Source organism: Diceros bicornis, chromosome 4 (assembly GCF_020826845.1).
Source record: "Diceros bicornis minor isolate mBicDic1 chromosome 4, mDicBic1.mat.cur, whole genome shotgun sequence".
Lineage (NCBI taxonomy): Eukaryota > Metazoa > Chordata > Mammalia > Perissodactyla > Rhinocerotidae > Diceros > Diceros bicornis.
This window is the reverse complement of record NC_080743.1, coordinates 35,076,949-35,090,255: the sequence shown is the minus strand read 5'-3', so window position 1 is coordinate 35,090,255 and position 13,307 is coordinate 35,076,949. Positions and strand designations below refer to the sequence as shown.

Here is a 13,307-nt window from a genome sequence, read left to right as displayed (position 1 = left end):
CTAGGTCAGCTCTTCTTCCCAACTGCTGACCCTGCTAAGCAACAGTGGGCCCAGGCTCTCCACTAGACTTTTGCCTGTGGACACAGAGAGACAGCTATGCAGAGGCACCAGCTTTCCACACACTTTTCCATCAGCTCCACTGTATGGTCCTACTCTGGCTGCAGGACATGGCTGGCTTCCTCGATTCCTTTGAAAGCTCTGACTTGTCTGCCTGCACCAGTCTTTCCGGGGGGCTGCTTAGCAACTTTTTAGTAATCCTCCAACACTCTCTTCTTTGACCTTTACTTCCCCTGCTTCTCCCAGAACTGTGAAAGGTCTTAGTGCTATTATAAATTCCTTACTCCATAATAGTGAACCCTAACTGACACAGTTTTTGGTACCAAATGTAGTTCCAGGGTAACAGAACCATAACAAAAGGAATATGAAATCAGTTTTCCGATCTGACTAGATTTAAGGCCATTAATGACCCTATTAACAGTGGTAAAGGAGACACTTGTAGTTCACCATGCCAAGGCAAAAATTACTTAAATGATCACCTGTAAACACTGTAATCAAGATAAGGCTTTGGGTAATCAAGTAGTTGCTGCCACAAACATTTTATTGGAAACAGACATATAACGCTGTTCCCTGGTTGCTTCTACATCAACTAGAAAACTTGGAGAAAGAAAATAATAAAGTTGAGGCCCTAAATTCACAGCCCAAGGTCCAGGTAAGGAATCAGAAAGCTTTTATGACTGCTCGTTTTAAAACAACTTCTTGTCTCCTTTAGCTACAAAGTCAACATTTCTGAAAACCACATCCAAAGTCTGATCCTGTCGTAGGCTGAAATAAAAAGCAAACTGAGTTTACAACTTTACAGGTTCTCAGGATCCTATATTCTACATATTTTTATATTTTTATTTTTATTTTTTTTATTTTTTTTTTTTATTTTTTCCCCCAAAGCCCCAGGAGATAGTTGTATGTCATAGGTGCACATCCTTCTAGTTGCTGTATGTGGGACGCGGCCTCAGCATGGCCGGAGAAGTGGTGTGTCGGTGTGCGCCCGGGATCCGAACCCGGGCCGCCAGCAGCGGAGCGCACGCACTTAACCGCTAAGCCACCGGGCCGGCCCACTACATATTTTTATAATCTCTATATTCTAGCACATGACCAGACATCAAAATATGCTTGAGGAGTGTAGTAGGCTGAATAATGGTCCCCAAAAATATCAGGTCCTAATCCCTAGAACCTGTGTTACCTTATTTGGAAGATTAAGTTAAGATTATCCTATATTAGCTGAGTGAGCCAACATAAGTGTCCTTAGAAAAAACAAATAGAAGAGGAGAACACAGATACTCAATGGAAGAAGGCAATGCGAAGATGGAACAGAGAGATTTGAAAATGCTGCCCTTGAAGATTGGAGTGATGCAGCCACAAACCAAGGAATGTTGGCAGCCACCAGAAGCTGGAAGAAGAAAGGAATGGATTCTCCCCTAGAGGTTCCAGAGGGAGCATAGCTCTGCTGACACTTGGTTATCAGCCCAGTGATATTGACTTTGGATTTCTGACCTCCAGAACTGTGGGAGAATAAATTTCTCTTATTTTAAGCAACCAAATCTGTGGTAATTTGTTACAGCAGCCACAGGAAACTGATATATTAATTAATATATTAAAAAAATTTAATTGTTCTCCATTCTATGTCTACTCAGGCAGAAAGTATTTAATATGTTTAGCAGGAAGACTGGTTAAAATGAAGTTTTCAGTACTCAAAAGAGTTAATAAGTTACCAGGAAAACTGAGTTATACTGAAGAGTGCATAGAATAGTTCCTGGCATATAGTATGTGCTCAATAAATATTTTTTAAAATAAATGCCAGACTGAGTAACAAATCAAGGATACCAAATAAATGAAATATTACTTTAGTGATCATCTGTCATGGAATATCCAATACTCATTCACTTGGTTCACAAAACTTAATGGTTAACAATAATATTTCTACAGGGAAGGTAATGACTTGACTGATGTTACAAAGTAATTCTTCTACTATAGCTTATTTTAGAAAAGACCAATTTCTTTACTATTTTAAAGGACATAAATGGCAAAAGAAAGTACAGATTGTCACTATTTTTATTAGTGTCTTTTTTTTATAACCTGAAATATTAATAGCATATGATTAGATATAAAGTTTATAAGCTAAAAAACAATTTCCAATTTTAAGTTTTCTGTCCATATTGGACTATTCTCAAATTGACTCCTTTAAACATGATTTATTGCCCAGTTTCTGGTACACTACATGGGTCAAAACATGCTATCTGAAACATATCTATTCATATGCAGAAAGTCAAACATAATATAATCATTCTATAAGATAGTGTTGCTTTTCAAGCACTAACATTAACAAGTTTCCAGCATTTTCTAATGATTTTTCAATTGTTTAAGTATTAAAATGTACAAGGTAATCAAGAATAATGTTTAGCTGTTTATTTAATTCAGTCTGAGGATAAACCTGAAAGGTGATGGGCCTTAAAATGTTTTTCTTTGTAGCATTCGCAAATTGTAAAAATTTTAGAAAAACGTGTTTATCAGTGAAAATAATTTAACTGAAATTTAATAGAACATACAGAACAAGCTGGTATTTACGGATTTATGGTCTGACAAACTGTCAAGGATTTTAAAACATTTTTTTAATGCTGGCTGTTAATTGTGCTTGGTTAATTAATGGTGGATTACCATCCACCCCTAAGGACAAAATTCTAATGTTGGAATTCAAATGCTGTGTAGTGTGTTTTTTTTAACCACCACCCTTTCTATACATGAAATTGCAACCACTCCCTGATAAACCTAGTCTTAAAAGTTTATATATACTATGGGCTTATAAACTACACAGAATATGAATACATTTCAGTTAGCTTCTTTAGTATTTACTGTTCAAGTCTCACGTCACTCTGCCTCCTAACTGATGAGGACAGCCTTCAGACTCTCACAACTGTAATCTATCCTCCATACAGCAGATAGCTTAATAAAATGTAGATCTGATCACATTCCTTCCCTGTTTGTGAAGTTTAATTGACCCTCTACCAAATAGAAGATACAGTATAAACTCCTTCACATAAAACAGCCCCTCATTAATCTGGCCCCAATCTAAATTTCCTGCCATAAACTATTACCTGTCTCATGCATTCTTTGTTCTTCATGCATTCTTTGAACAAAATATCCCTCTTAAAAAACTCTTTCCTCTTCTACAAAGCAATAGTAATCAAAACAGCATGGTACTGGTACAAAAACAGACACACAGATCAATGGAACAGAATTGAAAGCCCAGAAATAAAACCACACATATACGGACAGCTAATTTTCGACAAAGGTGCTAAGAACATGCAATGGAGAAAGGAAAGTCTCTTCAATAAATGGTGTTGGGAAAACTGGACAGCCACATGCAAAAGAATGAAAGTGGACCGTGTGCTATCGCCATTCACAAAAATTAACTCAAAATGGATCAAAGACCTGAAGGTGAGACCTGAAACTATAAAACTCATAGAAGAAAATATAGGCAACACACTATTTGACATTGGGTTTAAAGGAATCTTTTCGGATGACATGCCTACCCAGACTAGGGAAACTAAAGAAAAAATAAACAAGTGGGACTTTATCAGACTAAAGAGCTTTTATAAGACAAATGAAACCAGAATCAAGATGAACAAACAACCAACCAGCTGGGAGAGAATATTTGCAAAACATACATCTGACAAGGGGTTGATCTCCATAATATATAAAGAACTCACACAACTGAACAACAAAAAAACAAACAACCCGATCAAAAAATGGGCAGAGGAAATGAAGAGACACTTCTCCAAGGAAGATATACAGATGGCCAATAGGCACATGAAAAGATGCTCAACATCACTAATCATCAGGGAAATGCAAATCAAAACAACACTAAGATACCACCTCACGCCCGTTAGAATGGCTATAATCACCAAGACAAAAAACAACAAATGTTGGAGAGGATGTGGAGAAACAGGAACCCTCATACACAGCTGGTGGGAATGCAAATTGGTGCAGCCTCTATGGAAAACGGTATGGAGATTCCTCAAAGAATTAAAAATAGAGATGCCCTATGATCCAGCCATCCCACTACTGGGAATCTATCCAATGCACCTGAAATCAACAATCCAAAGAGGCTTATACACCCCTATGTTCATTGCAGCATTGTTCACCATAGCCAAGAAGTGGAAGCAACCTAAGTGTCCCTCGACTGACGATTGGATTAAGAAAATGTGGTATATATATACAATGGAATACTACTCAGCCATAAAAAAAGACAAAATCGTCCCATTTGCAACAACATGGATGGGCCTGGAGCGTATTATGTTAAGTGAAATAAGCCAGAAAGAGAAAGACAAACACTGTATGATCTCACTCATATGTGGAATATAAACCAACACATGGACAGAGAAAACTGGACTGTGGTTACCCGGGAAGTGGGGGTGGGGGGGGGCACAAGGGGTGAAGGGAGTCATATATGGGGTGATGGACAAACAAAAATGTACAACCCAAAATTTCACAATGTTAGAAACCATTAAAACATCAATTAAAAAAAAAAAAAAAAAAAACTCTTTCCTCTTCTTTACTTGTGAACTTCTCCATATCTTCCGGGCCTCAAAATACAGGTTTTCTCTCAGTGAAGTTTTCCTAAGTCTTCTAAGCAGACTGAAGCCTTCCCTTTACGATATTCCCATGCCATTTTGCACATATCTTTTATAACACCACTCATAAACGTTATCAAACTAATTTGCTGACATATATGCATTTCTTTCTTTTATTCATCACTGTATTTGTTGCATCTCCTTACCAGTGCCTGCCACATACTCTATGTATGTATGCATATAGGTATTTACTCTATGCTCGATTTATAAAAGACCAAATAAACTCCACAATACGTAAATTCTCACAAGGGAAGAATGAGCTCCTCGTGAATTAAGTCTCTCCGTATAATACATAAAAGACAGATGCACGCTGAAACTGGTTCTCAGTAAATGTTTTCTAATAATTGTAACTTCACAAGCAAAGTTAAATTAATAAAAGAAGATTTACTGAGCACCTACAGCATGACAGACATTGTGCTAGGTGCTTTACAGGCATTATCTCATTTAAATCTCATGTAATCTGTAAAAGGAGGTATCATTCATTTTACAGATTTAAAAACTGAGGTTCTGAGATATTAAATATATAACTTGCCTTGTATAACATGTCAGAGCTCAGATACAAAGCAAGATTTCCCTCTGTCAAAGCTTCCAATTCATGGCCCATGAATTTTTGCAGTAAGTCTTCTGCATGGTCTTTGCAGTAAAGCCTAAGTGTTCAAGCATGTCTAAGTTTTAGAGGGTCAGTCAGCACAGTACATGTGAGTATGCCTCTGGACTCAGATTGCCTAACTTCACATTCTGTCTCCACCACTTCATAACTAGGGCAAATTACTTAACCTCTCTATCCCTCCTTTCCTTCATCTATAAAATGGGGATAGACAGTAGTATGTACCTCATAGGATGGTTATGAGGATTAAAGGATATAAATCAGATACAGTCGTTATAATACTACCATGCCTTATTTGAGTATTCATCGAACACCTTTGTAAGACTTACGCATGTTAGAAAATGCTACTAAAAATGTTGTTTAAAATTGGCTTTATAGCACATATGAATTTAGAAGAAACTTCTTATCCAGCTTTTACAGAAAAAAATAGGCAGAGTAGGTGTAAAGTCATATGTGGACACTTTCTTACTGGAATGAGCTTTCTTAGCATTTTATCTGATGTGACCTAAAAGTTTCAGCTTCATCTTGACTCTAATTTCTACTATATTACCTGACCTAGCATACCTTTTCAATCAAAACGTTCATCTCTAGACAGCAACTGGTTCTTTGGTTTCATTTGATATGGTATCTCCAATATGGATGATAAACCAGAAAGAGTTCTGGGCAGGCAATCTGGATAGAGAAGCTGAGTAAAAACTCTCATATTTATATACCAAACACTCTCAAATTTACATAGTAAAAGACATCCAAAAAACAATCATTAAAAATATATAACCACATATGTATATAATGGAATACTACTCAGCCATAAAAAAAGACAAAATTGTCACATTTGTAACAACATGGATGGACCTGGAGGGTATTACGTTAAGTGAAATAAGCCAGAGAGAGAAACACAAACATCGCATGATTTCACTCACATGTGGAAGATAAACTAACACACGGACAGAGAGAACTGGTTGGTGGTCACCAGGGGCAAGGGGATTGGTGGTGAGCACAAGCGGTGAAGGGAGGCCTTTATATGGTGACTGACAAACAATAATGTACAAGTAAAATTTCACAATGTTATAAACTATTAAGACATCAATAAAAAATATATATATATACAACCACATCACTACACTCCTTCATTAAATTTGACAATGAAGTTGAATGTACTTAGGATACACTTGCTTTTTAGAACATTGAAATCTAATGTTAAGCTACCAATTCATACATATTGATGTAAACTTTAATAATAAGTTCATACACATGAATGACATTATTAACTGCCAGTTTGATGATGTTCAAGCTATTTCAGTTACCCAGACACGTCTACAATTTACTCTTCAATTTTTTGCAATTTCACACACAGAAAAATTCCAGAGCAGATTAATAGTAAATAGAAACTTCCCTCTCTAAAACTTGCAGGAAAAGGGAAGAAGCTCAAAAGTTATACTTCACAGTTACTGAATGACAGGATTAGCCTTTAACTGAGAGATTATTTCAGTTGATTCTAATATTTATCCAGTCATTCATTCAACAGACTGATCCTACTGAGTGAAAGAAACATTTGAAGATACAAATTATATCCATTTCAAGTATAACTGAGGCAGCCCAAAGAGTATATGCAGGACCTGGGGCCAATTATTTGACCTGTTTGACCTTCAGTATTCTCATCTATAAAATGGGGGTGACTGGAAGCAGAATACGCTACCCTCCAAATATGCCAGTTTGGCATATTGATTATTTTGAGCTGTAGGTACTTGAAAAACAGCAAATGCAAGGAGAGGCTTTCTCTGAACTTCTCTTATCTTCCTAAATCCTCTAAAAGGAACTCAATTGTCGTAAATCCCCTCCCCAGAGGAGTTTCACTAACCAAGAACTGACTCTTATCACTGGAGAGGAGACTAGAAGTCAGCACCACACCCAAACTTTGTCACAAACTATTGTATTTCCCTTTCTACTCTTCCGAGGGCCCATTCATCTTTCCTAAAAACGATTTACTCTGCCCTAAGAGGCCTACATCTCCCCCTCCCCTTTCCATAGTAAGATGGTATAGAATTCCCTGAATTCTAAAGCCACCTCTTTGAGCTACTCATTTTCCCTGAGTGTGTCCCATGTATACATGAAGTATACATGTTAATAAACTTCTGTTTGTTTTTCTCTTGTTAATCTGTCTTTTGTTATAGGGGTCTCAGTTAAGAACTCAAAAGGATAGAGGGAAAATTATCTTCCTTCCCTACAGCTTCCAGTGATGGGAGAAAGGACGGGATTGCTGAGATACCCTACTCACTCCAGAGACTGCAGATGGTATCCTGGGACAACTGGCAGAAGCCAGCAATGGGTAAAAATTCTTAGCAAAGTCAGTTCTCCCTGATCTCTGTCTGTAATGCCCAGTCGAGAGAGGAAGGTTGCTGTCCCTTACTTCCAAATTCAGATTCGTGGGAGAAAAACATTTGTAAAAATTAGTTCTCTGAATTGTGACTCTTGTGAATTGGTTATTGATCCTTGCCTTCCCAGGGACAGCTATTACTTTCCTGTTTGTCTCATTTTGTGTCCTGAGAACTTGGCTTGACTTTCTGCCTACCCAGGGCATGAAGGGTATTGGTTCTTGTGTGTGCAAGTGGCTCAACCGTCAAACTGGGGGCTGCAAGAACATGGCTGGACAGAAATGTGGGTTGCACCCCTTTTGCAGCTAGCATCCAACTGACTGTTGCTAGCTGGGGGTGGGTGGGTGGCATGTTGTCTAAGTTTTTCTTTTTTTTGGCTATCTTGGGGAGTGATTCTGGATCTCAGGAGGGCTGCTTCTCTTGGACCCTCTTGGAGGATGTCTCTTGCATCATGATTAAGTCATAAAAGGCTTATTGGTTTTGGTTTTGAGTCACTTGATAGGTATACCTTTGGTTAAAAAAAAAAAGGAAAAAATAATTTTTAAAAAGGAGTTCAACACTGTCGGGAATATTTACTGTTTGTCCTGGCTGAAACCTGATAATAAGATATTTGAAAGAATTTTTTAAAAAGGAGCTCTATGGTCAAAAGTTAGTCTAATTAGAAGCTGATATTCAGAGCCTGATGGGAGCTATTTTTTTTAAGGCTTCTCTGTTCTATTTCATCTTGTTCCTCCCATGGGAACTTCTCAGTGGACTGAAATCCTCTCCTCAGACCCCTGCTGACTATATGCTCCACCAACTCTATCCACCTCTTTCTCGTTGGCACGGTTTTGCTGAGGATAATTTAGAACTTCACTGGCTCCTTTTGGAAACTTAAGATCTCCCCAAACTGGCTCCTCTAAGACCTCTTCCTTCCCATTGCTTCTGCTCCTCTTTCCTCCTTTTGCCACCTTTGATCTTCCCTTCAGTTCCCTTGAATCCTTTGATATGTCTGCCTTCAAACTTCTACCTCCTCCATCCTTCTGTCCACCCCTGCTAACTTTTCCCTTGCCACTTCAGCCCTCAGATCCCTACAGTCACTTGAACTTTAAGGCCCCTAGCCTCTATCAGGGGCTCTCAAGGGACCCAGGGACCCCCAGAAGCAACTACCTGAGGCTGAAAAGTGAAAGGAAGCTATTTGGAAACCAGGCAAATGAAAAAATCTTAAAAGTCTTTTCCACAAATATTAGTACAAAGCTTTAGCCATCTCAGCAGGTAATCTTATCTAATTCCATTTGCATAAAACACAATTTGGATCCAACTGTTCTTTTATAAATTAGTGAGTTTTGTATTATTGTACCTGACACATGGCTAAAATTTTTAAAAGAAAGCTATAAGATCTCTATTTGTGTTTGTATGTTTATGTATATTATAGACAGGTGATATTTCTCCACTTCTGGATGGTATTGCCAAAATTAATTTGTAAAAGAGTTAAATTTAATTGACTTAAAGAAAACGAAGTGCTATATTAATCAAATATTCTCTCAGAGAAATAAAGAAACTAACCTAAATGTTTTTAAGTTCATGTGACTCAGGTACTCTTTGGTAAATAAGAATACTGTTGGTTTAGTAAAAACAAACAAACAAAAAAAACCAAACCAAACAAAACATGGATATGTCTCCAGAGTTGTCAGCATTAAATATAATGCAGACATACAACTTTTTGTACTTGGGTTTACTAGTCAAATAAGCTCATGTTATTTCTATGTTACAAAATTTGTCAGCAAGAAAAATAACTTAAGAAGACGGCTGGCTGTTCAATGTCTCATGAAATTTTCATGAGTAATCGAAACATATTTGTTAAAAAGAAGTGAATTTGTGCATAATATCAGATATGATCAGACAGCTTTAAGGAACTAAGGTTGACTTTATAGAGCCAATAACTTCTCTTTAAAAAAAAAATGCCTGGTATCTTGCTTTCAGGGTTCCCAGCCTTACTACGTGAATAAGGAAGGTCACTTCCTGGCAGATTCAAGAACCTCAGGATTCCTCGGGGATCTCAAGAAGAGAGAAATTCACTCAGATCTATAGGTATTGCAGGAGAAGTCTGATGGTGAGTCCTCGGCTTGGCTTCCTAGCCTTGAAAGGCTTTTAGAAGTCCAATCTGAGACTCCTTCTGAAATGCTCGAGCAAAGCAGACTTAAAAAGAGCCTATATGGTCAATCACTATTCTTGCTGCCCTTATGCAAATAATCTGGCCAAGTTTAATGAGACTAGACTTATACTGCAAACAAATTAGTCTTACTGTGATTATCTTTGGTAGAAATGGAGATGACTGTAGAGAGAAAAATTATGTTTCAGTAGCACACTTTTGTGGATATCAGATTCTAGTGCTATTCAATGCCTTTGAGGTTTCATTATCTACCTGTAAACTGAGCTGGATCCTGAATTATTCTAGTTTCCTCCAACATCTAGCTATGACTCTCCAAACTAACATTTCCAATTTTCTCTCCCTCTTCTGACCTGGAATTGCTAAGAACAAAAACTGCCCTATTCCCAAAGCCCTGCAAGCTGAAGCCAGATGACTTGACATAAACTTTAGAGAAACCTCCAGTGCTCCTAGAGACAAGGATAACTCTTGTGTTGTAGTGTAAGCTTATTTCAGATTTTTATTAATAATCTTGTATTTGAAAGTGCTTTTCTGTTCCATGTTTTAGTACTTCATTTGATCCTAGTAATAAATCTTTGAGGTAGTACAGATAAATTTCTCAAATAACCATAGTAAAATGCAAATTTAACAAGCATTATAAAATTTATAAAGCCCAGCACACAAGAGAAAAAAAATGTTTTGGAGTAATAGTAGACTTTAGAAAGCTTCTTAAGAAGGAGGTGGCAACTTCCAGTTATAAAATAAATAACTCTTGGGAATATTGTACAGCATGGTGACTATGGTTAATAACCCTGTATTGCATATTGGAAAGTTGCTAAGCAGTAGATGGAAAAAGTTCTCATCAGGAGAAAAAAATTTGTAATTATATGTGATGATGAATGTTAGCTAGATTTATGGTGGTGATCATTTTGCAATATAAACAAATATCAAATCATTATGTTGTGTACCTGAAACTAATGTAATATGTCAATTTTATCTCAATAAAAAAATTAAAAATAGAAAGAGGTGGCATTTAAGAATAAGTAGAATTTCTACAAAGACGTTAAGGAAGGCCTTCCTTGTAGGAAAAAAGGATGTAAGGAAAGACCAAGACAGGTAGGCATAGAGCACATTCAGAAATCACATTTCAAAGTAACTACTACAGTTTAGCTAAAAAATAGGATATGTGGGGTAAAGTCATTAAAAAAAAAAAAGAATGAAAGGTACATATTGCTCTGACTGAGCTCAGCTGGAGCAATGAACAGCTTCAAATTTGGAAGGACTTTGAATGCCACTCTAAATAATTTTAAATTTATTCTGAAGCCAATTGAGCGTCACTGAGTATTTCTGAGGGAAGAGTAACCAAAGAACGCATAAGACTTCTGGCTTTAAAAAGTGGTATGTAGGAGAGTGACCGGAAGGGGGACAGGCTGAGGGCAGCAAGTCCAGTTTGTAAACCACTGCTCTAGTGCAAATAAGAAGAGGAAAGCAGAATCAGGTTTAGCACAGAGGTAGTGGGAATGAAAAAGGGAAGAAGTAAATTGAGATGCTGAAGAAGTAGAATCAATACTTGGGAGGCAAGTTAGGACCAGAAATGTAAATTTAGAAGTCATTCCCTTAAAGGAAACAACCTGAGTTTTACTAGTGAAAATGAGTAAGAGCACCAAGTGAGAAACTGTCCCAGATTTCATCTTGAACTACCAAAGTGGAATGCTGATTGAAAAAACAAACTCTGGTTCCATTTTCAAAAGCTGCATGTAATAGAACATAATAAAAGATTCAGTCTTCTGTAAAGTAATGAAATGTAAGTGGTTTACTAAGCAAGGTCCATGACCACATTTAATATTACTCTTTAATCCATTTGAACCAGCGCTCCCGAGAGGTGTTTAATTGGTTTATATAAACGTTAATTAAAATCCTCCCTTCTCAACACTCAGAACCCTCCCCCGACACACACACAGACAGACACACACACACACCTGTTCTAATAGGAATCCCACCTGGCCTCAGACAGCCCTTGCATACGTCCTAGTCTTACCAAGGACACCCTTTCCATTTCTTGAAGTCCCTGCGGCTTCTGGAGCATAAGGTCCGCGTCCGCTGGGTCGGTGCCTACCACAGGGCTAAACACCGAGCCCATGGGCCACTCACTGAAGGAATGACCCCCAGGTTGGCCCACCGGCCACTTGGCTCCGCACGCCCCAGCCTCGGAGGCACACACTGCCGATTTCATTCGCTTGACACACCCCTTTCCTCGGGCCCTTTTCCTCCTCCACCCAGCACACTCCTCACGTCGTCCGTCGGAGGTACAACGTGTCACTTCGTCCGCTCCCACCCTACCGAGCCAGTCCTTCAGGTCTTCGACACCGTCCCTCCCTCAGACAGGCTTCCCATCAGCCCCCCGCACGCCTCCTCCTCCTGCCCCGGGAGCGGCCCCGGCCGCCCCAGCCGGGCGCCGCAGCCGCCGGCCTCCCTGCGCCCGCCGCTCCCCGGGAGCGCGCCACGCTCACCTCCCGCGCAGCTCCGCCGGCTGCGCGCACTGAGGGCGGCGGCTCAGCTCTGCGGGGGACCTCAGGCTGCCGAGCCCGGCGGGGCCCCGCAGACGCTTGACGCGCAGCGCCGCCCGCCTCTGCTGCCTTCGCTGCCGCCAAACCCGTGCGGCCCAGGCGTTTCCGGGTTCCCGCGGTCCTGTCGCCCAAACGCTCCGGCTTCCGCCTCGGCCCGGGCAAACGCCGTTCCCGGCTCCGCTCTGGCGGCTCCAGCTTGGCGCTTGCCAGCTCCGTCTCGAAGGCGAGGTGCCTGGGCTGCTGCGCGGGCAGCCTCCAGTGCCAGCTTCACCGTCGCGTAACCCCTCGGGGCACTGACTTCTGCTAGACGTGTCCTAAGGGGACGAGGCAGGTGGAGTGACTCCTGTCGCGGGCTCTGTGGGACTGTCCGGTTGCGGAGGGTGCCAGTGTGTCCAACTGCGAAAGAAAAGGCAAAGTCCTTTGGGGCAAAGTACCCTGTGAGGGATTGGGGAGGCGGGTCTACAAAGCAAATAAACCTGCTTCTAGAAATGACTGTCACTGACACTGAAAACACACCAGATTCGCTCTGGCGCTGGCTGCCACCCAGTAATCCGGGAGAAAGCTTGTTCACTTGGAAATGACCCCTTCTCCCACCCTGGCTGAGGCCTTGAGGCTCAGCGGAGCCCAAAGCGGCACCACCCGTGGGCCTAGTGCCATTAACCAGGAGAGGAAAAAAAGAGCACATGGGGCCAGAGGATCTCGGAGTTGTAAGGGATTAACCCCTTTCTGGCTTCATGGATCCCTTACACAACATAATCTTTTAAAGGCCTTCCACCATCTTTGTTGGAAGCCTTCCGACCACTGCAGCCCACTCTGGTGCTGTACAGGCTGAAATTAATATTCTAGGTCAAATTTGAGCATCAATAGCTGCGTAGCATTATCCCTTAAAGCTGCTTAACACATCTGTGTAACACAATCCCTTAACACAATGTCGCTATACATAAAACC

At 40.0% G+C, this 13,307-nt stretch overlaps 1 protein-coding gene across 5 annotated transcripts in view; it reads right to left on the bottom strand.

Moving 5' to 3' along the window:
- SLC35A3 (solute carrier family 35 member A3) overlaps positions 1-12,377 on the bottom strand; it is a 43,891-nt gene extending 31,514 nt beyond the window's left edge. Inside the window, exon 1 of one of the 5 annotated variants that reach the window (XM_058538620.1) lies at positions 12,303-12,377. Coding sequence is in view for 3 of the 5 variants with exons in the window: in XM_058538622.1 (XP_058394605.1) it covers positions 11,831-12,025 (195 nt within the window). In the remaining 2 variants the exon portion in view is untranslated. Of the gene's footprint in view, positions 1-11,771; positions 11,809-11,830; positions 12,089-12,302 lie in introns of those variants that run through there. The other 4 variants (XM_058538622.1, XM_058538619.1, XM_058538618.1 and 1 more) reach the window with 4 other exon arrangements.
- Positions 12,378-13,307: the final 930 nt, after the last annotated feature.